The following is a 25485-nucleotide window of genomic DNA, read 5'->3' on the forward strand; positions in this document are numbered from 1 at the left end:
TTAAAATAATATTCCAATAATTAAAAATTTTAAACTCGCGGTTGTTGGCCTTCTGCAATATAAACATAAACGTTCCTTTGATTAACTTTGAGGATTCGTGAGTTAGTTTACTCCTGCACTTCGACAAGTGCACATCGGTCTCTCTATTTCTTATCGCGAAAACTTGTAAATTAATAATTTCGGTAATTTTATAATTAATTAAACAATATTTAACGTAGACGTAGTATAATAAACCAATATTTAAACAATTGTAGATTCATTTATTCAATATAAAGAAAGAAACACGCGAGAAACTAAAAATAATTTTAAAATAAAATTCCAATACTTAAAAATTTTAAACTCGCGGTTGTTGGCCTTCTGCAATATAAACATAAACGTTCCTTTGATTAACTTTGAGGATTCGTGAGTTAGTTTACTCCTGCACTTCGACCAGTGCACATCGGACTCTTTATTTCTTATCGCGAAAACTTGTAAATTAATAATTTCGGTAATTTTATAATTATTTAAACAATATTTAATGTACACGTAGTACAATAAACCAATATTTAAACAATTGTAGATTCATTTAAACATTATAAAGATGAGACGCGCGTGAACTTAGAATAATTTTAATTTGAAGTTTCGATACTTTTAAATTTTCATCGCGTATTTTTTTTTTTTATTATCATATACGATATCCTTATAAACTTGAACGATTATTAAATCAGTTCTTATCTATCAGTTCTCCTTTAGCCTTTGATGAGTAAACATCGGAAGTATCTCATGATGTCTTTGCTGCAAGTATCAACGATTATTTAAGGTAAATATATTTTTGTATTGCACGTTTCAATAATTTATATATTTATTCTTATTATAAAACTGATAGTAATAATTTTGATTTTAATTTTTTGTTTCAGATTATCATTGCAATCGCGCGCGAAGCAATTATTTAATTGAATATTTTCAGTATCGCTGAAATAAGAATATCGCGAAGTAGAAGCAGTGTTTGTTCGTTCGGGTTTCGCGATTTAAACAAGTGTATTTTTATCGATTGTGTGCAATGCAATCGTTAGAGTCAGTGTTTGTTCACAAAAAGTGTTTTGCTTTTTTAACAGTCACATAGACTGTATTTATAAAAGACAGTAGAGTTTCGCGAAGTAAATTCAGTGACCGTTCGTTTAAAAATATTTATCGCGTAATAGAATCAGTGCATCATTGAAGAGGATCTCAATCAACTTCGATGTTGACCTACTTAATTTTAAAGAATCATTCATCCTCAATTTCGACTTCAACCATGAACGAGTGTTTTGGAGCCATCGCAGAACTTCTTAAGTAGTGAGTGAATTTTTAAATCCCTCTGATCACTTAATCATGTCAAGGACGAAAGGTCCAAATTGGCACGAGTGATTGGTTGTAATTAATTATTAGAAGAGCATTGAATGACCACGAGTAAATTTCTTCGGTGATTTACTCGTGAATGATTTTTTATTTTTTCATTTATTTATTAGATCAGGATAAGTTCTTCTTGTTAAAACGCGTTTATAATTATTACAAATTTGGAATATTTTAATTCACTTTTAAATATTTTTCTTAAATCATAATATCAAAGAATCGTTACCCAGAAATTTTAATAAAAAATGAACAAGAAGATATTCGCGATGGATAGTATCTGGATTACAAGCGTAATTCTGCATGATTTTCTTATAATAATAAAAATATTCGCTTGTAAAAAGGGAACGTCCAAGGGTTGCTATATATTTTTAAATAAATATTAATTAAATATTTTATTAATTTGAATTGATAAAAGAGAAGTCTCAATAAAGTCGTTGCTTTTGAAAAAGAGAAAAGTCGAGTAGAATAATTGCTAAAAAAACAAAGAGACTTGTAGAGTCATAGTCCGTAAGCCTAGATAACTAAATTAATTAATTTTTAGCTCAGGATTTTCAGTAATTAATATACTAATTAAAATTTTTCTTAGGTTACCAATAATTGTGTAAAGATTTTCTTTTATATCTTATTATTTCGAATAAAATTTTGTCGTTACAGTTTCTGAATGATAATTTGTCGTTACAGTTTCTGATTTGATTAGGGCACGAATTAAACAAGATGCTATATGCCGAAGAGGTCAATCACAAATCGTGGCTCAAGAGGACAATTATTAGGCTATTGAATTATTTTCGAAAATTCACTAGAAACTTTCGAGAATGGTTCTTAGTCGTATTTTATTTTTATCATGTTGTCATTCAAAATGCTCTTATGGTGATGCCTGTAGGGGTGTAGATTTAAAAAACTAAGACGAAGTAACATTCCGTGTACACGAATAGACATTACTTCATATTTTATAAATTTTTAATATTAAACTCGAGATATAAATTTTACACATTTTCCCTATTCTAAAATTCAATTGAATTAATAATTTTAGTTTAATAGAATCAAATTTTACGTTAAAGTCGATTGATAAATTTTATACATTTTTTTTCTTTTCTAAAGTTCAATTAAATTCATAATTTTATTTTAATAAAATCGAAATCTATATTAAAAAATCATATGTCTATGAAATGTACAAGTAATACAGTATTTCTTTCAGAGAGCATAATATTTCTTTACATCAGTTTTCAGCATATTTCATTTTTTTTTTTTTTTTGTTAATTAATCTTTTATTTTCCTTAAGTTTAATTAGATTAAATTCATAATTTTATCGTTCATATAATTAATATGTACATATTCTTTTTACTTTCCTTATTTCTTTCCAGATAGTTCCAAGTCGTGGGGTCGCCAACACGGGAAGGAATAATTAATAAAGAAGATTATCTTAACATTTAAACGATATAGGATACACGTAAAGTATAATTAATTAATATTTAAACAATAAGATATTCTTAGCAACGTTATAAAAATCATATACATGTATTGTCATTTACTATCGATTATTAGATATAATAATATTTCTTTCAGAGAGAATAATATTTATTTATATTAATCGTTTATTTTTCTTAAGTTTAATCAAATTAAATTTAGCATTTTATCGTTCGTATAATTAATATACATATATATTAATTCTTTTTTCTTTCCTTATTTCTTTTCAGCTAGGTCCGAGTCGTGGGATCGCGTACACGTGAAGGAATAATTAATTAATATTTAAACAATAGGATATTCTTAGCAACGTTATAGAGAACATGTACATATATAATCATATATTATCGATTAATAAATATAATATTTCTTTCAGAGAGAATAATATTTATTTATATCTGTGTTCAGAATATTTCATTTCTTTTCAATTAATCTTTTATTTTTCTTAAGTTTAATCAAATTAAATTCAGCATTTTATCGTTCGTATAATTACTGTCATTTCTATTTTTTCTTATTTACTATCATTAATTATCCTCTATATACATCTCGGCTAGAACCCATGGATGTGTGCCACTGTGTAGGTTGCTGTCTCAGCATCATGTAGAGCTGCTTCTCTTTTCTTCTCTTTCTGGAGCTCTCTTTTCTATTTCATATTTTTCATTGTTATTTGCTCCTGTTAATTATGATTTGTAAGTCTCGGGTGGGACCCATGGGATGGGGACATGGGTGTGGGCCTCTGTGCGGGTTGCTGTCTTAGCTTCTTATAGAGCTGTTTCTCTTTTCTTCCCTTTTTGGGGCTCTCTTTTCTATTTCATATTTTTCATTCTTATTTACTATTATTAATTATGATTTATAAGTCTCGGGTGGGACCCATGGGATGGGGACATGGGTGTGGGCCTCTGTGCGGGTTCCTGTCTTAGCATCATATAGAACTGCTTCTATTTTCTTATCTTTCTACAGCTTTCTTTTCTATCTAATATTTTTCTTATTTAATTATGTTTTTAATTATGTTTTTAATTATGTTATTAATATGTTATTTCTTTTCATTATGTCTTTTCAGATTTTTATTATGTTATTTCTTTTTAATTATGTTTTTATGTTTTTAGGTTTGTTATTAATATATTCTTAATAATTTTAATTTATAAGCTTTAGGTAGGACCCCTGAGATGAAGCGGACTGTTGTTTCAGCAGCGTGCAGAGCTAGTTCTATTTTCTTATCTTTCAGCAGGTCTCTTTTAATACTCATATTTTTCTTCTTTAATTATGTTTTTAATTATATTATTAATATGTTATTTCTTTTTATTATGTCTTTTCAGAATTTAATTATGTTATTTCCTTGTAATTATGTTTTTTTAATATTTATTTATGTTATTTCTTTTTAATTATGTTTTTATGTTTTTAATTATGTTTTTTATTATGGTTCTAATTATGTTATTAATATATTCTTATTAATTATGATTAATGTTTTAGGTGGTATCCATGTAATGATGCGGGCTGCTGTTTCAGCATCGTGCAGAGATGCTTCTATTTTCGTTTCTTTCTCTAGCTCTCTTATCTATTTATATATATTTATTTTCTATTTATAATCTGTATATATATTGTGTTTTATTTTATATATTTTTTTGTTCTTTTATTTTCTCTTTGTCTTTTTCTTTTACAGTATAGATCATCAAGGGATAGATTCATCTACGGCCGGATGATACATCGCATGGCAGGATTCATCATCGATTTTTACACGCGAATACGGGCAGGATAGGAGAACACTCGCACGTGTGTCGGCAAGCACAGGCGTGGGTGTTCGCGGGCGCGATTAAACTTCGTTTGATTGTTCGTATCGATAACGCGAATTTAGAGTAGAGTCACCGTTTTTCTAACACTCACGTGAATGAACGCGAGCGCGACTTAAAAGTCCTACCGGGGACTTCGTTTAAATTTGCTCGAATATTCGATTAGATTATCTCGCGAACGCGTTTTTTTTAGAATAGAGTCACCGTTTTCCGAACACTTGCGTGGGTGTCCGGGCGCGATTAAAAGTCCTATCATGGACTTCGTTTTAGTGTTGAAATTCGGGGTGCGCGAACGGTTTACCTTGTAGTGCTGTACATAGTTGGCTGATGTTATGATAATCCTCATATTTGGTAGCGGGGCGGAAATCCCGACAAATATCATGGAAAGTCTAAATATCGGTTAACATATGTCACTTTGGATTTCAACTTAGAGTCATCGTTATTCTAACACTCACGTGAGTGTTCGCGTGCGCGATTAAAAGTCCTACCGGGGACTTCGTTTTGCTTGCTCGAATATTCAATTAGTTTATTTAGAGTAGAGTCACCGTTTTTCGAACACTTGCGTGGGTGTCCGGGCGCGATTAAAAGTCCTATCATGGACTTCGTTTTAGTGTTGAAATTCGGAGTGCGCTTCGGATTTCAACTTAGAGTCACCGTTATTCTAACACTCACGTAAGTGTTCGCGTGCGCGATTGAAAGTCCTACCGGGGACTTCGTTTCATTTTTTCGACATATCGATTAGATTACTTCGCGAATTTGCATAGAACAGTAGGATCTACGTAACTATGACACACGTGAGTGTCGCGAACGCGATTAATGCGCTTTGATTGTTCGAAATTCGGAAGCACGAATTCAGATGTGCTCAATAATCCATTATGCCCGAGGCGAGGGTGTTGAACGGTAAAGCTCTCTGTAAGTGGGGTCCCTGTAGCTGAGGCTAGATACCTCCTGTTAGCTAAGTCGCCCTAAATATCCGAAGCGGAAGGCATGAGGGATCGGTATCGCGGAACGCGGATTTTAGAGTAAAGTAGAGTCACCGTTAGCTCGTGGGTCTCCACATGCAGCAACCTCCACGTGGTGAGACCTGGGTCGGTATTACTTGCATACACTAATTATAAATTCTTTAACGCAAGTATTACTGAGCGAATGGCTGCATATTTTTTTACTTTTCCAATATCTTTTCAAACTAATTCCAACTAAACATTAACATACTTTCATTTTATATAGCTAATAATACATCAAAAGAAGAAATTTAACAGAAATATATTGTACAATAATTTCTTAGAGAAACGAAAAGGAAATTTTTCTATCACGCTTTTTTGTCCGCTGTTATTTCTATTTATTCTTATTTACTTTCATTAATTATCATTTGTGTATTTCGGGTGGGACCCATAGGAGGGGCCTGTGGGGGAGGGCTTCTGTGCGGGTTGCTGTCTCAGCATCATATAAAGCTTTTTCTCTTGTCTTATCTTTTTGGGGGACTCTATTCTTCTCTTTCTGGGGCTCTCTTTTCTTTCGCCGGCTCTGGTTTCTCTCATTTTTTTTATTTAAATTATGTTTTCAATTATGTTATTATTATGTTATTTCCTTTTAATTATGTATTCTTAATATTTATTTATGTTGTTTCTTTCTAATTATGTATTTAATTATGTGTTTATGTTTCTAATTATGCTTTTAATTATGTTTTTCATTATGTTTTTGATTATGTTTTTATTTATGTTTTTAATCTATTTTTATTAATAATAATTTATAAGTTTAGGTAGGACCCAAGGGATGGTGCATGCTGCTTCTCTTTTCGTTTCTATTTCTAGGTCTCTTATCTATTTATATATATTTATTTTCTATTTGTATTTTATATATGTATATATATGTATATTATTTTGTTTTATATATTTTCTTATTCTTTTATTTCCTCTTTAATTTTTTCTTTTACAGTTTAGGTCATCGAGGGATAGGATCATCAGCGGCCGGATGATTCGTCGCATGGCGGGATTCATCATCGATTTTTACGCGCGAATACGGGAAGGATAGGAAGAACACTGGCGCGCGTGTCGGCGGGCACAGGCGTGGGTGTTCTCGGGCGCGATTATATTTCGTTTGATTGTTCGTATCGAAAACGCGAATTTAGAGTAGAGTTACCGTTTTTCTAACACTCGCGTGGGTGTTCGGGCGCGATTAAAGGTCCTACCGTGGACTTCGTTTGATTTCTTCAAAATTTCGATGGGTGTACCTCGCGAATTTCGGCTTAACAGTAGAATCTACGTAATCATAACACACACGTGAGTGTCGCGACGCGATTAGTATTTCTAAGGAGTGCGCTTTGATTGTTCGAAATTCGGAAAGCACGAATTCGAATGTGCTTAATAATTCGTTATGTCTGAAGCGGACGGTGCAAACGGTGGAGCTATCTGTAAGAGGTGTGTAGTAGCTAAGCTACACATACCCTGTTAGTTAAGAAGCCAGTGCATTGAAGCGGAAAGGTATTACGGATCGGTATCGCGGAACGCGGATTTTAGAGTAGAGTCACCGTCAGTCCGTGGGTCTCCACATGCAGCAACTTCCACGTAGTGAGACCTGGGTCGGTATTACTTGCATACACTAATTATAAATTCTTTAACGCAAGTATTACTGAGCGAATGGCTGCATATTTTTTTACTTTTTCAATATCTTTTCAAACTAATTCCAACTGAACATTAACATACTTTCATTTTATATAGCTAATAATACATCAAAAGAAGAAAAAGAGCAGAAATCCATTGTACAATAATTTCTCAGAAACGAAAAGGAAATTTTTCTATCACATTTTTATGTTCGCTGTTATTTCTATTTATTCTTAATTACTTTCATTAATTATCATTTTTGTATTTCGGGTGGGACCCATAGGAGGGGCCTGTGGGGGAGGGCTTCTGTGCGGGTTGCTGTCTCAGCATCATATAAAGCTTTTTCTCTTGTCTTATCTTTTTGGGGGTCTCTATTCTTCTCTTTCTGGGGCTCTCTTTTCTTTCGCCGGCTCTGGTTTCTCTCATTTTTTCTATTTAAATTATGTTTTCAATTATGTTATTATTATGTTATTTCCTTTTAATTATGTATTCTTTATATTTATTTATGTTGTTTCTTTCTAATTATGTATTTAATTATGTGTTTATGTTTCTAATTATGCTTTTAATTATGTTTTTCATTATGTTTTTGATTATGTTTTTAATCTATTTTTATTAATAATAATTTATAAGTTTAGGTAGGACCCAAGGGATGGTGCATGCTGCTTCTCTTTTCGTTTCTATTTCTAGGTCTCTTATCTATTTATATATATTTATTTTCTATTTATATTTTATATATGTATATATATGTATATTATTTTGTTTTATATATTTTCTTGTTCTTTTATTTCCTACTTAACTTTTTCTTTTACAGTATAGGTCATCGAGGGATAGATTCATCAGCGGCCGGATGATTCGTCGCATGGCGGGATTCATCATCGATTTTTACTCGCGAATACGGGAAGGATAGGAAGAACACTGGCGCGCGTGTCGGCGGGCACAGGCGTGGGTGTTCTCGGGCGCGAATATATTACGTTTGATTGTTCGAATCGAAAACGCGAATTGTAGAGTAGAATCATCGTTTTTCTAACACTTGCGTGGGTGTTCGGGCGCGATTAAAGGTCCTACCGTGGACTTCGTTTGATTTCTTCAAAATTTCGATGGGTATACCTCGCGAATTTCGGCTTAATAGTAGAATCTACGTAATCATAACACACACGTGAGTGTCGCGACGCGATTAGTATTTCTAAGGAGTGCGCTTTGATTGTTCGAAATTCGGAAAGCACGAATTCGAATGTGCTTAATAATTCGTTATGTCTGAAGCAGACGGTGCAAATGGTGGAGCTATCTGTAAGAGGTGTGTAGTAGCTAAGCTACACATACCCTGTTAGTTAAGAAGCCAGTGCATTGAAGCGGAAAGGTATCGCGGATCGCTATCGCGGAACGCGGATTTTAGAGTAGAGTCACCGTTAGCTCGTGGGTCTCCACATGCAGCAACCTCCACGTGGTGAGACCTGGGTCGTTAATACTTGCAAAGTCTCATTGTAAATCTTATAACGCAAGTATTACCGAGCAAATGGCTGTATATTTCAATTCTTTTCCAAAATCTTTTCTTTCTAATTCTAACTAAACGTTAAAGAAGTACTCACATTTTACATTCTTAATTGTACTTGTTTAAATTATATTTTTATAAATTATGTACAGACGTGGAGAGTAAACTACTTCATTTATTTTTATTAATTTTGTCCTAATTTTGTGTTATAGGTAGTAATTGTGTGTTATTGATCGGTGGATCCCTTAAGTGATATCCTTGCATTTTATTATATCTCTCGAGAAATTATCCTCATAATATTTTCAATCCATCCACTCCGTGATGTATTGACACTTCGTAGGTGTAACATCTCCTATATCGCAACAATTTTTTCTGACCTACATTACACACAAGCGTATTAATGTATAATACATCGCAATAGTTAATGAAAAATTAAGAAGAATATAAAATTTACAGGACAAACTCCACAAGGGACTTTAATTAGCCCTGGAGAAGTTAATAAAGGTTGTACGGATCTATATAAATTGCTTCCATCACTGGATAATGTTTTTTCTACTTTTCCATCGTATATCAAAGTATTCAAAATCATTTCCAAATCCTCAACCGACAATTTTACCTAGAAATATATTTGATTAATATTGATACCAGGATATAGTTTATTGTATAATAATAACAAATGAAAACCTTGCTTATTCCTAAATCTGAAATAAATTTCCAAACTTCTTTAGATGAGGCGAATGCTATATTTCTAGCATCTATAGGTCCGCCGTCCCATTTATTCGCTTCTTCTCTTTTTTGTTCCAAAAATCGAAAACACTGTTGGTTAAGAATATCTACAAACTCTGCTTCGAAATCTTGATCTTGATACCATGCACCACCAGTAACAGATCTATCCGGTTCTAAGTTATAGAGCATGTATACTTTTTTTTTACTAGCTGCTACAGACTTCACCGCTTTAATAAACTTTTTGGTTTCCAAACTTTTGAGAATTTTATTCAATTGAATAGGCATTAGATTAGATTTAAATCTTATGTCTCTAATCCATATTCCTTTATTCCCAGCTTCTTCAATTATACTATATACAATTTTCTCTTCATTATCAGCACCCTTAGCAATTTTTGTTTTAGACGGATCTTTTAACCGATAAAGTAATGATCCACCATGTTTAAACAAATCGAAATATCCTTGAGATAATAACTTATTTATAATTTGTGCTCTTTGGGCTGGTTGTATATTTGGAATTTCACTCACCAAATCTTTGTCAGATATTCCTTTTGGTCTTGCTTGTGCCAAAGCAATTATTCTGTAAATATTATAAAAATATAAAAAAAAAAAATATATATATATATATATATAATACATTAAGATTATTTAAAATTCGAAAAATTTATGCCATACGTCATATTATTCAATACAAGCTCTCTTCACCTTTCAGTTACATTTCTAACCTAATAAACAAAGTCAATCGAGTAAAAGTCATAGCATGTATTTAAATATGTAATATAAACATACTTTTGTTCTATTGTATCAAGACCATTAGGATCATTAGGTGTACTCTTGTCTCGTTCTTCTGATGTACTTGTTTCGGTTTCCATTTGATCTTCTTGTTAATAATACTCAAAAAACGTGAACTGATACAATACTTATGAATTGAAACTTATATGATATTTTTCAAACGAATAATAAATATATAATAATTTTTGTCAAATCATTAATTAATCATTAATTAAATTATTCGAGAATATCATATAAAATGGAAGATCCTTTGAATACTGTGATTGATTCTTTAAACAAACAAGCACTGGAAGATGAAGATCTCTTTATAGGTTATAAGAACTGGGATCGACTTATCACTGCAGCTTCTACTGTAAGTTTTTAATGTAAATAATTATTTTTATTATTTTATATTTTTGAAATCAAAATCAATAATTTTACAAATTATCCCTTTTCTTCCAGATTGGTTATAAAGAAGGTATAGAAGATGGACAAGAATCAGTGTTTCAAGAAGGATTTGATATGGGCTATAAAGATGCTTTCAATACAGCATTTATGTTAGGAAAATATAAAGGTCTAATTAATTCTATGCAACAAAATATGGAACTATCTTCGGTTGTAAAAGATATACTTCATGAAACTAAAAAGGGTATATGTTATATATGCAACGAAGAATCGAAAAATAAAGATGTTAATGGACAAATAGAAGACGTGCCATTTATAGATATTATAGAGAAGCAAAAAACATATTCTAAGAATGTTATCAAGACATTACATAAAAATCTTGAGTTGATCATAGTAAAAAATAATATCGATATCCACAAATTAGGATCGAATATATGATTTTATATTTATATTTTAAAGAATTATAGGTATAAATATTGTACGATATTGTTTTTTGTTAATAAGTTTGTATTGACACGAATGATGTTCTTATATTAGCAGTAAATAAAGAGTAAGATGTGTAAATAATTTGTTGTTTATAAGTATAATCCTTCCGGTGATCCTTCCTTTTTACGATACAAAACACTTTCTTTAGATTTTTTGAAATCATCACTAGTAACTTTCATACGACGTTCACGTAATGCCATTAAACCAGCTTCAGTACATATAGCCTAAAAAGAAATCGTTTGTAATTAACAATACTGTGTTAAATAGAGTATTATACATAAATATATTATACCTTTATATCTGCACCAGACAAATCATCCTTTGCCATAATTAATTCTGCTAAATTTACGTCTGGTGCTAAGGTCATTCTACTAGTATGAATACTGAAAATCCTTCTTTTAGTTTTTTCATCCGGTAATGGAAATTCTATTTTTCTATCAATACGTCCTGGTCTTATCAATGCTGGATCTAATGTCTCTATTCTATTGGTAGCCATAACAACTTTTACATCTCCCCTACTATCGAAACCTAGTTTATATCAAAGGAACATTACATAAATATTATGAGAAATATTGAACGGCAATAACAATTAAATTACATTAATGTAATGATTACCATCAAGTTGATTTAAGAGTTCTAACATAGTCCTTTGAATTTCTCTTTCCCCACCACTATTACTATCATATCTTTTTGTTCCTACTGCATCAATTTCATCTATAAAAACTATGGATGGAGCATGTTCCTCTGCAACTCTAAATAATTCCCTTACAAGTTTGGGACCATCACCCAAATATTTTTGTATCAGTTCAGAACCAACAACTCTAAGAAAAGTTGCAGATGTTTGATTAGCTACAGCTTTTGCCAGAAGTGTTTTACCCGTCCCAGGTGGTCCATATAGTATAACTCCTTTAGGAGGTTTAATGCCCATCTCTTCATAATATTCTGGATGAGTTAATGGTAATTCTACTGATTCTTTAATTTCTTGAATTTGAGTATCAAGTCCTAAAATATTTTAAGATAGAAAAATATTTTTTATGTTACATTTTTATGATACAATATTATAAAAAAATATATATAAGCTTTTTTGAATGATTCAAAATCGATTGTATACCTCCAATATCTGCATATGTTTCTTGCGGAGCTTTTTCTAATTTCATTACTGTAACCATAGGATCTGTATCATCACCTAATACCCCTACTACAGCATGAACTTTGTGATTCAATAATACGGAACAACCAGGTTCTAATTGATCTTTATCGACAAATGATAAAATCGATACATAATGTTCCGACCCAACAGAAGTAGATACTATAGCATGATTATCATCGATGATTTCTTCTAATGTTCCAACGGACATTGGTGTTCCACGAAGATCGTCCACTTTTGATCTTTCTTCTTCATTCTTCTCTTCCTGTGGCTTTAAACGTTCTTGATTCCTAATAAATTCTTCTTCCATAAGCAAATAATCTTTTATACGTTCAAGCTTTAAAAGTTTCAATCTGCAACGCGTATGAGGTGTTACTTGAGGTAATTTTAAAGCTGCATCTGGACCTTTAGTACGTCTCTTCTTTTTTCCTACTCTCGTAGGTATAGGTGGTTCATATTTCTTCTTTTTATCTTTATCATCTTTTTTGTCTCCACCTGTACCACCACTACCAGATTGATTTTGTCCCTAGATAGAAAACATATCATTATCGTATTAAAGTATTTATTATTCTACGATTACAAATATTTCTAATATGTGACACATTAATATGTTTTATTCGTGTCACCAATTCTTACAATTAACCTAAAAATTTTTATAATGCTATATATTTCTATAAATTAAAATACGTACACGTAAAAAATATTTCTATCGTTTAAATTATATCCTATTTATATAAAGTTATACTATTTTTCATATTAATAATCACAATTTTAACAACTTACCATTTTTAATCAACCACACAACACTATGAGAAACGGCGAAGTCATTCATAGAAATCGCGTTTACAGAGAACGACTGTATTACGTACTGAATGAATCGTTTACAATAGGTTGTGCTGCGATTGGTCGAATTCAGACCAATCAAAAGTGGTAAATTAAATAACTTTAATTAGTCTTATTTATTTAATGCCAATATTATTAGTTCGTGTAATACGCATTTTACTTTGTCGAATTGTTAAATAATTGATAATAAAACGTAAGTGAACAAATATATCTTAATATTCATATTATTATTTAGTTGCATCTCATATGAAATATATATTGTCTTAAAGGGAATTATTTTAATTTGTGAAACATTTCAAAAAATTAATCTTTTGCTTGTATTTATTTCAAGTGCAAAAAATTGTGTCGTATACATATAAATGTGTGCGAGTATATACGTCACGATATACGTCATGAATGCAAAATTGAAAATATTTTTCTTATAAAGTGTATATGTATATATATAATATATATATATGTATATATATAAAATTCTTTTAATGGTATATTTTTGTTTTATTAACAATACTAACAACTGGTAAATCACTGAGATTTTATTGTAGCATTTACATACATCTATTTTCAATAGAGTATTCTCTAACTCTTGCTGATCATCACTCCTCTGACACCTCATAAATAAATCTTTGTTCTCATAGTGGAGTTAATAAAACCCAAAATAAATAGCAGATGATTTCCCTAAAACAATTTAATTTAATTACATTATGTATGTGTGCGCATATATATATATATATATATATGTATATACACACACATATACAGACTAAATATTAAAAATTCCAGGATTTGACAAACTTAATATATACAATTGTGTTGTAAATAATTGTATAATTACAAGAATGATATAGTTTTGGTCATTCATTTATAAAATAGGAAACTGTCCTTATGATTATTGGAATATGTAGTCGTGCAATTAACTTCAAACTTGGAATAACGAGCAATAATTACTCGATATAGTTTTTAGTTATTCAATGTATAAAATATTTATAAGTTTATACTAAAATAATATTTATGTTGAAACACATTAAAAAGGATTAAAGTTTATAACTGATATTAAATGGACAGTATATAATTTATACTTTGCTTTTAAATTAAAAGTATGATACATTAAAAGACCAGGTATATGCAAGAAATAAATGTGATTAAATTAATATAAGTACAGATTTCGAATTTATGTATGTATAACGCGATGTCCTTGTGATGTACTAAAATTGCTTTGTATTCTATTTTAGACATCTGTCTTACTTCCTTTTAATCTCAGTCATCACAACTTTGCTGGTATATATCATATCTTCCAAATGAATAAAATATAATACAATAGAGCAGCGTACACAGAGAGATGTACAAAATATCCCATAAAGGGATAAGAGGTGTGTTTAAAGTGATTGAATAAGAAAGAATGTTATCGTTCTGCCTAAAGACCAGCTAATATTATTCTTGGATCTTCTATTGCATCTTTAATTTTTCTCAAAAACATCACAGCTTCGCGACCATCGATTAATCGATGATCATATGTTAAAGCTACATACATCATTGGTCGGATGACAACCTGTAAAATTTATTGCATAAGTATTTTTTCTTTTTTTTCCTTTATAAGTAGAAATTATATCGACTAAACGAAGAATCAAATATTTACCTGTCCTTTAACTGCAATAGGTCTATCAAAAACACCATGCATTCCTAAAATAGCACTTTGTGGTGGATTTATTATAGGAGTTCCCAAAAGAGAACCAAATACACCACCATTACTTATTGTAAAAGTACCACCATCCATATCTTCTACGGATATTTTTCCTTTTCTAGCTTTATCTCCTAATGCAGCTAAAGCAATTTCTATGTCGGCAAAATTTTTATTTTCCACACTACGTATAACAGGAACAACAAGACCTTTTGGTGTAGCTACTGCAACGCTAATATCAACGTAATCTCTGTATACTATATCGGTGCCATCGATAACTGCATTAACAACAGGTTGATCTTTGAGGGCATAAGAACTCGCCGCAATAAATGGACTCATGAATCCTAACTTGATACCGTATTTCTTCGTGAAACTATCTTGATGAGTTTTACGGAATTCCATAATTCGACTGGAAAAAAAAGAATCATCAATATAAGTACCAATGCATTTACGGATTTTATCTTGATAAATTCAACGGTATAATAAAATTAGAAATAACCTCATATCAATTTCATTGAAAGTTGTTAACATGGCATTCGTATTTTGTGCATCTTTTAATCTTTCCGCTATACGTAAACGCATTCTATTCATTTTAACTCTTTGCTCTGTTCTTGTACCAATTATTTCACGTGTATAATCTGCTGGTGGTAACTGAACTTTTGCTCCTTCCAATGACTAAAAAATATGATTTTTTAAATAAGAAATTACTTAAATATATATCATTTTTTCTCACCTGTGCATGTTTGATGGCAGCAACTGGAATAGATGCAATAGGTGGTTGGGAAGGTGGAGGTTTAGCACTAGGCGGTGGTACAGCAGATGGAGTTACTGGTGGAGGCGGTGGTGGTGGAGCTGCAGCTGCAGGAGGTGGAGGCGGTGGAGGTGCAGCTGTAGGAGGTGGAGGAGGTGGTGGTGCAGCTTCTGCAGGTTTTGCCTTTGATACATCTGCAGCTACACCATCAGTAGCGCCGATATCGATGGTACATAATTTTTGTCCTGGTTTTACAGTATCACCATCTTTAGTATAGATCTCTCTTATGACACCTGGTCCAGGTGAAGGAACAGGAACTGAAGTCTGAAATATATTAATATAATAATCAAATAATTTATTATAAAAAACTTTATGGTAAGTTTACCTTGTCAGTTTCTATTTCACATAAGACATCATCTTCCTTCACTAGATCACCAACTTTTTTTTCCCACCTCACATCTCCCTCACTAACACTCTCTGCAAATGCTGGTACTACAACTTCCTTTATCTCCCCTATTATAAATTAAAGTATTATAACAATATTTTGTATTGATTTTTATATAAAATATTTTGATCGAATAATATTTTATATAAACTACTTTAATTTATTATACTAGATAGTATAATTAATATTTGCTTACACAATGCAGGTGTGGAACGTAAATGTCTAGCTGAGATTTTCCATCGATGAGTCGTGCTATTTTTAGAATATCTAAATAACAATATTAAAAAGTAATAATTTCTAATCTAAAAAGTAGAAAAATATGCTATCATACATACTAATTGAAAATTAAATACATTGAAATAATGTAGATACACATATAGATTCTTTTTATAAATAGATTATATTACTTACAATGAAGTTGTGACATCCACATGTTTGGTATGGATATATAATACACGTCCTACAAAAATGATTTTATGTAATTAATAGGTTATGTATTCATAATTATCCTTAATGTCATCTAATGGCACTCTATAAAGATAATATTTTTTAGAACTGGCTATATCACATCACTTTCTTAACATATACTGTCCCTAATAATGATTAACCTTACCTTCTTTTTGTAAGGATCTCACAACCTGCAAAAAAAGTGATGTGGAATTGTAACTTTGATCATCTATCATGAAATTAATTGATTTATGTATCATTAATAATTAGTAAAATAATTCTATACTAAAATATGACATTAATGATTGATTAGCGCAGTGACAATATTATCATTTAAATAAAATGCATTGCATATAATAAAAAAGACACAAATAAATATTGCTCTTGAATGAAAGTAAAATATTTTATTCATTAAATTTATTAAGATTATTAAAAAGATATTAATTAGAAAATTTACAAATGAATGAACTAATATATATATATATACATATATATATACATACATATATATATATATATAAAATATGTGCGTGTAGAATTATAATGATTTTTTAATGAATTAATAAGATAAGAATGAAATTAAAAAAGAATTACATTTTTCTGTTATATAACAATAAAGAATAGGTGAAAGAGTGGTGTAATTTCGACATCTCAAGTTTCCTTATCAAAATTATTTCAAAGAACATTGGAAATTTAATTGTACGAATTCATATATTACCATAGAAATAACGTCGTCATTAAAATCAGTGACCGTAACGACATTTACCTTATTTTGTAATATAGAAATTCGTGATATCACACGAGGCGCATACCGCGAACAGTTGGACAACATCGCGGCCATTCTCAGATAGAAAATTATACTCGGGTGTACGTCTTGTGATGGTAGCACAAGCACATCGAAAAAGCTGGGAAATCAAATGTCTAGAGAGAAAATATTTGGAGTTTGCGTAGTAATACTAAAAGTTGATTGGTTGATTTTGTTCGTGTGCTAAATTTAAAAAAATTCACTTCAACGTTATTGCATAAAAATAATGCAATTTGATGCTTCTAAAAAATATGAATATATATATATATATATATATATATATATAAATTTTTTATTGTAATCTCTCTTTATTTTTAATAAATTGTTTTAATTACGTTCTTTTTCTTGCATTTGCAGTATTTTATATATATATATAGTGAAATTGCAGTGTGATTAAATAATTAATCAAAATGATATATATAAATTAAATATATACACTCTCTCTGTGTATATAATACATGTGTATATATATATATACCTACAATTTAGTTACATTTTTTGTAGGAGGTGACCTTCAAATTAAATATATTGCATATCTGATAGTAATGCGAAAGAAAATCAATTTATAAATGCAATATATTATTAATCTGATCCTATATTTGTCTTTGAATAGGTACATGCTACAGTATGAAAGTCTATTTACATATATATATATATATATATTATTTAAAATATTCTCTGTACATAAAATACATGAAATACAAGTTCATACAATTTTTTAATTATCTGTCTATATTTTGTTCAAATTCTTTTTTTTTCCTTTTCTTAAGTTACTTTGATGTTAATGAAGAGATTTGATATATTCATCATATGCTATTTTACAAACTGTTCTATAATTTCTAATAAATTATAAGTCTAATAAAAAAAAATAAAAAAAAAAATAAAGAAAACCAGACACGATATATATGACGAAGATATATGATAATGAAGAGACAAATGTAAAAATATGATTATGATATAAATAAACATAAATAAACAATGAAAATATCTAAATTGAAAAATGCACGTTCAAATGATTAAATTTCCTAAGAAATGATAAATATATTAATTTCATTTTTTAGAACACAGTTTTTAAGGAACGTCAATAAAAATATACGTCAATGACGTAATGAGCGTCAATGTTTCATGTTCATGTATTTAGTACCGATATGTTTCTATGAAATATTAATTGTGATGTCTAATGTTTTTTCAATGTATTCCATTAATTAATCGTTTTAATAATCGAGTAAATTATACCTCACACGTTTGGAATTGTTATGGAAATAATAATATACAAATAAGTTATATATGATAAATTGTTTCATGAGGTAGATCCATCAACCCCAATTGTAAATTTCTGCTGTTTTATATAATCTTAATTTCCAAATTTTTTACATATACCTATATTTTATAATATCGCAGTTTCAAATATTTAAAATCGTTTCTCTATTTCAAGATTTTCTTTTACTTCTCTCAACAATATGATTTATTATAGCTACGAGTAAATATTATAGTTATGCAAAAAAAATTTCTGAAAATGATTTTGTTTTAAACGGATTTTTTTTTCCTTTTTTTTTTCCTATTAAAAATGTATACTTTTTTCCGGATCTATAAAATACTATTAGAAGTAGAGTAATAAAAGAATTAATAAGATGTATTGATATACAAAGGAATGATTTTTAATCAAATTAAACAAAGTAATTTATGTGATATTTGTTATCTCAATGATACCTAATATTGCAATAATAAATTTTATACAGCTGCATTCTTCATAATGCATATACTTTCCATATTCCATTCTTGAGGAATAAATTCTCTATTATTTACAATTTTTACAGAAACTTCTATTCTTGCTGCTAAATTGTATGTACCAGGAGCTGATAATATAGCTTGCAATTTTATAGTATTCTGTGCGAGAGAGTCTATGCAACAATTGATCGCTGAATGACAAATATATCGAAAGTTTGTCGAAGCATGTGGTGAATAAAGTTGAGTTTTAATATTTGGAAGTTGAGTATCACTGTGAAATAAAAAAAAAAAAAAATCAATTAAAATATAATTTAATGAATAAATAATGCATATATGTATGCCTTTAAATGTCTAGCAGTCACATATTTACCTGCTAGTTCCAATGGTGTTTATTCTGACATCAATTTTTGATTGAAGATGATTTTGTATATACATTGTAACTGGTATAATGCAAAGTCTATTTTCTCTAAAATTATGCTCGCCTTGCCTGAGATGGCTTAAAGAAAATGTTATTACATTTTTACAGAATATGTTTGCATTCGTTTGAAGATCAATTCCTACAAATTGTTCTTTATTATGCGTAATCGGTAAATCTGGTATATTCCTATCTGGTCCAAATATCTTCAAACGTCCACAATATTCATTTTGTTCTACTTGCATTTCTTTTGGATATTTGTAAACTTGATTCAAATATTTTATATCAATATGATGCTGACCAATGGCTTGCCTAACGACACAACCATTTTCTATTATTTTATTTTTCCATCTAATAATTAAAGCCGAATTCATCATCATAGTATTTAGAAGAGGATCATTATCCTTTTGATTAATTTCTTGGAGCTGCAATTGCATATCAGCTGCATTCTCATGTATATCTAATGGTAAAATATATCTCTTTTGTATAAAATTCATGAATGGATAAGTTACTTCCGATATTTCATCACTCTTATTATCTTCTATTATTGATACATTAGAGAATATTGCTGTGTTATCAAATTTTTTTTGTAATTTAAACAATAAATGAAATATCTCTTGTGGGTGTATTATAATATTAGATGGAAGGACAGATGATCTAAATATTGACCAAGTATCGCTTTGGCAAGATACAGCTAATATTGAAATTTCATTTGTAATAATATCATGAATTTGATTCATGTTTTTTACAGACATTTTCATATTTAATGTCGGTAAAGTATCTTTAAATACTGCGCTTCTGGATGCGGTCGCTCTGATTTGTATTGAATCCAATACTTCCAAGTGCCACGTATGTCTACACAATCTGTGCCTTGGAATACTTTCAGAGTCAACATTTTCATAATAGAAAAGTAAATCTAATCTATGACTTCCCTTTTTATGAGGTGCTTGAATCCACAATGGCATCTTATGAACATCACCTACGTTTAAAATGTTATTTTTATCTGAAGGTAGCAAAATTTTTGTTACAGCTTTATTGCTTTTCTTCAATGAATGTTCTGAAAATTATATATATTAATATATATGTATATATATATATGTATATATATATATATAAATAAATTATAAACACATAGACACATCAAAGTTAAGTATAAAAAAATCTTTACCATCGAGTGTATCTTCATTTCCCAATGAAAATAGCTTAGCATTGACAGAAGTAACATAAATATTTGTTAATGGCGCATTTCCTATATTTTTTAAAGTTACTTCAACCTTTTGTATTTCTCCACAAAACATTTCTGATGATAATTTGCTAAAATGGATCTATAAACATAATTTAATTCAGTCGAATATTAGAATAATGTAATAAATAAAATAAGCGACTATTTTACCTGTATATATGGTGCTTTTTTAATAACATTCATTTCTAATCTATAATCCACAGCATACATTTGTACGCCTGGCTTTTCTTTAACATTTTTTAATTTAGGACCTTTGATCTCAAATAATCGTTTTCCAGCAACAAAAATTGTCGGATTCATAACTGGTGGGTCTAGCGTTGCATGAATTGGATTAGACATATTATACTTCAAGCCCAAGACTTTTACCTGTCCTACTTGCTTAGGTGTCAGAGATAATATAATACGCTGTTTACAAACTGGATGTAACATTATTGAATTGATTACTTGTGTATCAACTAGTTCTGATTGCGACGATGTTTCCAGTACATTTGTTTCATTTGTAATAGTATTATTGACACTAGTAAATGACCACAATAAAGTTACGTTGGATAATGGTAATGGTATATGCAGTGGATTATGTAATTCAATAGAAAAATGCACTGGCTCGTTCAAGACAGCATTTGGTTTGATAGTATTATTACTTATACTCGAATACAATATAATGGATGGCTTAAATATCATAGGTTGTGTTCCCTGAGCTTCGGTTATAAGTATTTCTTCCATTTTTGACCATCTAACATCGTCCGTATCTTCATCGTCTAGCGATACATGACTCGCCGAAATACTATTTTCAGTTGATTCACATAAATGGCCATATAATACTTTAACATTGTTGCTATCTATTAATGGTAAAGGCAAAACAGGAAGCTCCTGGTTATTTGTAGCATCTTCTTGAAGTAATAACTATAGGAATATATAATGATTTAATAAAACGATTAAAATCTATATGAATTAATGGTATTTAAATTTCATGTTTGTTAACTCACATTATGAGTATGTAAAAATTCACGTAGAAAAGCAGCTTGTTGCGGTGCCGGTTGTTTACTATTAGCATTCAATAATTTTTCAAATGCCTTGACAGATTCTTGAACTTGCTTTAAAGAAGCAGCCTGCCTACCAATCGTAAAGTGTATATGATCTTCTGCTAATGACCATCCCCTATTATCATATACCTAATAATAGTAAATGTATATGAATCTATCATTATGATATTACGTAAGAAAAAATATTTAATCAATATTACCTGATAAGCTTGTTGATAACATCTTAAAGAATGTTTCCGTTGGCCTGCTTTTGAGAACCTATGTCCAGCTAAGACTGCATGAAACGCATATTTCCTCATCATTTTCGGACCAATAAAACAATAAGCAGCTTGTTCAAGAAGTAAAGCAGAACGTAGATCAGAATCTTCGCTTGTCATACGAATTAACTGTTTTGCTGCTTCCCCATATAATCCACGACCCTTCAAGCATTCCGCACTGAGTAATGTTGCTCTAGTTGCAAATTGTGGCATCTTACAACTATTTGAATAAGTTAATATCGCATCATCCATATACTCGATTGTTTTTCGATTCATTTCACCTTGCATGAAAGCACTCAAACCAGCCATTTCTAGAGCACCTGCATAATAAAGCCATGCTTGATCGCCTGCAAAGTCTCGTTTTGCACTATGATACGCTTGATAAGCAAGCGAATAATGACCGAATATAAAACACAAATCACCCAAACGACGCAATTGTAACTCAGAAGACTCTGCAGTGTAACTGAAATTTAAACAAATTTAATATTTCATTATACAGTAATTGATAAACAAAGTAAATAAAAAAGTAAATATATATATATATATATATATATATATATATATATATATATATATATAAACATATAATCAGAACATACATCACAGCATTTAATGGAGCAGATCCTGGTGCTCCTGGCTTATTCGTACCAAATAATCTTCTTGTTGCACTAAAAAGTGATCTACTAACACCCTTTTTATTTGAAATAACATCATTTAATAAACCAATTTGTTTTTCGACATATGGTAATAAACTCTTCAAACAGAATTCTGTTATAAGTGATCTCAGTCTTTCAAGATCTTGTGTAGATAATCGAGCACCATGTTGTGCAGTAATATAATTTGGAGAATCTGCCCAAACATTGGCATTAATTGGAGAATTACTAGCTATATGAGCTTTAATATTAGTAGTAGAACTAATATTATGTAACTTATCACTCTCTGGACTAAGAGGATGAATAGTTACGGATACTGCTTCTTGTCCAACTTCTAATTGCACATTACTAGGTTCTGACACTTCAGAAGAAAGACTAATTGTATCAGCTACATCTGGAGAAACTAATGTATTATTTTGTGGAACAACTGGTGTTCCAGCTTGACTTGATCTGTAATAGAGATAACATTAAGTTAAAGATTTCAATGCATCATGACAATTGTCTATCGCGCAATATTTACTTCTCAGACTCTGTTGTGACTTCGTTTGGCATAGCGGATACACCTCCTGTATCTGCTGGAGTACGTGGTGAACTATTTTGTTCGCTACCACTTGATAATTCCGTACGTTTTATTAGAAATTGACTCCAAGGATCTGGTAAATGTGAATTATCATCAATTTGTCCTGGTGGTCGTGAATTCATTTGTAAAAGGAAACAATTATTAGCACCATAAATATTTTTCATTTCTGTAAAAACCGTCTCTGCCCTGTTAAAGTAAACAAATTAAATATATATATATATATATATATATATATATATATATATATATATATATATATATACACACACACATACATACATATATATATGTATTCAAATATAGAAGTAAATAATTTCTATTGTATTCATAGAAAAATAAAACAATTACTTGTTCTTATCATCCAATAAGGCATCATGTATTAGGATGTAATATCTTAATGCATTGTTATTAAACCACTTTGGTAATTTTCCAGGAATACTTTGGTGTAATTGTGAACCCATTACTTGTACTTTATCTAAAGGATTATCATCTGCTGTTGAAACAACGATCATGCAGGCAAGAAAATGTCTTGTAAACTCATGATCAGAAGGAAACTGTACGCTAAGAAACATTTCTCTCCATGCTTCAAACCATGGAACAGATAGAGGAATGTCTAAATCAATTGTTCCAATACGAATAACAGTAGTACGTTCACACATTGCCGAGCTAACAGCTTCATTCAGCATTTTCCTTGCAATGCTAGGTTCAGGTGGATGTGCATTAACATCTTGTATAGAAAGTCGAAGATTTCTTACGGTTACAATATTTCCTTGTGGATCTTTGAAATGTCCTAGAATAATAATATGTAAAATAATAAAACATTTATCATATTGACATAATTAATGTTCCAACATGTTTTATATTCTTCACAACAATCTTGTACGCAAGAATAATTGTGAGATAGCAAGTAACTTTTAATTAAAAAATTGTGAAACACAAAAGATACTCTTTTTTTCTTTTTTCTTCTCGTTTTTTCTTTTTTTTTTTTTTTTTTTTTTTTAACTTATAAACATCATTACCTTCGGTATTTAATTTGCAGAATGGTTGCAAAAGTTCGACAAACGATAAATTATTTTTCTGGCATGTTGCATCGGCAGCAGATGTACATACTGCAGCAATTTGAGGCGAAAAGGTATTGCTGATAAATTCCCGTGGGGTTAACTTGCATTGAGCCATTACTATTTCTTATAATGGTTATTACAATTTTTTTCTTTTTTAACGAGCGAACGAATCCTTTTTTTTTTTTTTTTATTAAGTACTACGAACACTACAATCATACACACATATTTGCATTCATAATTACACTAGATCTACGCATTATTTTACGTGAATAAAAGTGACAGCAACGGAAGCAACATAGTACTTCGCTCATAAAGATGAACATGTCTACCGGACTGGAACAGCTGTCCATTAAATACTACGAGTACATTAGATTTCAGAAAACGACCCATCATGTTTTCTTTTTAATCATATTATATTCTTCTCTCTTGACTTAACATCTTTGTTGAAAATGTAGTCTTATTGATGAATACAACCAACCCAGAGTGTATCAAACAGAGCGGACATTTCCATGAGACCACAATTTTATTATTTTCCTTAATATAAATGATATTTCGCGCCATCTACAAACTCGTAACCCCTTTCACCAATCAAAATGGCGCTAAATATGAATCACTACTCGTGTCTTTGCATATCGATAGATCAAATCGGATAAACTTCCTGTTTTATTTATTTAAAAATTTGACATAGGTAAATAAAAAAAAAAAAAAAAAAAAAAAAAAAAAAAAACCGAAAAAAAAACGAAAAATGTATCGATACGATTTTCCTTTGTTTTATATAAATTTTCAATAATTCGTCAACGTAAAAGTATATGTTGAAGATCGAACGATTATATTATTTATGATACAAATAATAGTGATATCAAAATATGACGTAATTTATATTTTAACACTTATCAACAGATGGTTTTTTTAATTTCTAATCCCACGTGAGAACATAGTAATATAAGAAATAATAAAGTTCCAGACAAATTTAACCAATCAAGTTAATAATACATAACCACGTGATTATTCAAAACATCACACCAAAATTTTTATTACTAACATATAATAAATATAATCATAATAAAATTATTTACGCATTCAAATTATTCATGTTTGAATATCGTAATAACATTGTTATATATATATATATTTTTTTATTTTTAATATATCACAATAAGATTCAGTGATATTATTTAGATTCAGTGAAAGTAACAACCAATCAGATATGAGTGTTGAATAGTGTATAACATCACGATGTTTATCGAGCATTGTGATTGGTCATTAGATGTTGGCGCTTCTTCGTATTTATTGGTTGTA

The 25485-nt window shown here is 29.9% G+C and overlaps 5 protein-coding genes across 7 annotated transcripts; 1 reads left to right on the forward strand and 4 right to left on the reverse strand.

The window, feature by feature from the left end:
* Positions 1 to 8805: 8805 nt before the first annotated feature.
* LOC124428968 (DNA-directed RNA polymerase III subunit RPC6) lies at positions 8806 to 10361 on the reverse strand. 2 transcript variants are annotated; one of them, XM_046973591.1, is made up of 5 exons: positions 10221 to 10361; positions 10107 to 10156; positions 9393 to 10011; positions 9163 to 9324; positions 8806 to 9085 (listed from the first exon to the last, which is right to left on the reverse strand). In XM_046973591.1, exons 2-5 carry the CDS (start codon positions 10109 to 10111, stop codon positions 9011 to 9013), a joined length of 861 nt encoding a protein of 286 aa, XP_046829547.1. In that variant the 5' UTR covers positions 10112 to 10156; positions 10221 to 10361; the 3' UTR covers positions 8806 to 9010. The 2 variants fall into 2 exon arrangements, with proteins under 2 accessions (XP_046829547.1, XP_046829546.1); XM_046973590.1 differs by lacking the exon at positions 10107 to 10156 and having other exon boundaries at positions 10221 to 10358.
* A 78-nt stretch (positions 10362 to 10439) lies between these two features.
* LOC124428969 lies at positions 10440 to 11188 on the forward strand. Its single transcript, XM_046973592.1, has 2 exons — positions 10440 to 10575; positions 10665 to 11188. Exons 1-2 carry the CDS (start codon positions 10462 to 10464, stop codon positions 11043 to 11045), a joined length of 495 nt encoding a protein of 164 aa, XP_046829548.1. The 5' UTR covers positions 10440 to 10461; the 3' UTR covers positions 11046 to 11188.
* LOC124428967 (26S proteasome regulatory subunit 4) lies at positions 11028 to 13180 on the reverse strand. Its single transcript, XM_046973588.1, has 5 exons — positions 13024 to 13180; positions 12205 to 12766; positions 11709 to 12095; positions 11386 to 11621; positions 11028 to 11317 (listed from the first exon to the last, which is right to left on the reverse strand). Exons 1-5 carry the CDS (start codon positions 13024 to 13026, stop codon positions 11183 to 11185), a joined length of 1323 nt encoding a protein of 440 aa, XP_046829544.1. The 5' UTR covers positions 13027 to 13180; the 3' UTR covers positions 11028 to 11182.
* A 418-nt stretch (positions 13181 to 13598) lies between these two features.
* Positions 13599 to 17397, reverse strand: LOC124428966 (dihydrolipoyllysine-residue succinyltransferase component of 2-oxoglutarate dehydrogenase complex, mitochondrial). Of its 2 annotated transcripts, XR_006943354.1 has the most exons (10): positions 17168 to 17397; positions 16568 to 16592; positions 16366 to 16414; positions 16151 to 16221; positions 15895 to 16022; positions 15492 to 15833; positions 15258 to 15433; positions 14717 to 15167; positions 14412 to 14629; positions 13599 to 13758 (listed from the first exon to the last, which is right to left on the reverse strand). XR_006943354.1 is itself a non-coding variant. In XM_046973587.1 (9 exons), exons 1-9 carry the CDS (start codon positions 17240 to 17242, stop codon positions 14495 to 14497), a joined length of 1452 nt encoding a protein of 483 aa, XP_046829543.1. In that variant the 5' UTR covers positions 17243 to 17397; the 3' UTR covers positions 13599 to 14494. The 2 variants fall into 2 exon arrangements, 1 of the variants encoding a protein (XP_046829543.1); XM_046973587.1 differs by having other exon boundaries at positions 13599 to 14629.
* A 924-nt stretch (positions 17398 to 18321) lies between these two features.
* On the reverse strand, positions 18322 to 24720 carry LOC124428965 (trafficking protein particle complex subunit 8). The gene is made up of 10 exons (XM_046973586.1): positions 24145 to 24720; positions 23474 to 23915; positions 23066 to 23311; positions 22492 to 22995; positions 21836 to 22355; positions 21579 to 21764; positions 20743 to 21495; positions 20518 to 20674; positions 19305 to 20406; positions 18322 to 19205 (listed from the first exon to the last, which is right to left on the reverse strand). The coding sequence occupies exons 1-10, from the start codon at positions 24299 to 24301 to the stop codon at positions 18938 to 18940; spliced, it is 4335 nt and encodes a 1444-aa protein (XP_046829542.1). The 5' UTR covers positions 24302 to 24720; the 3' UTR covers positions 18322 to 18937.
* Positions 24721 to 25485: the final 765 nt, after the last annotated feature.

Source organism: Vespa crabro, chromosome 14, assembly GCF_910589235.1.
Source record: "Vespa crabro chromosome 14, iyVesCrab1.2, whole genome shotgun sequence".
Lineage (NCBI taxonomy): Eukaryota > Metazoa > Arthropoda > Insecta > Hymenoptera > Vespidae > Vespa > Vespa crabro.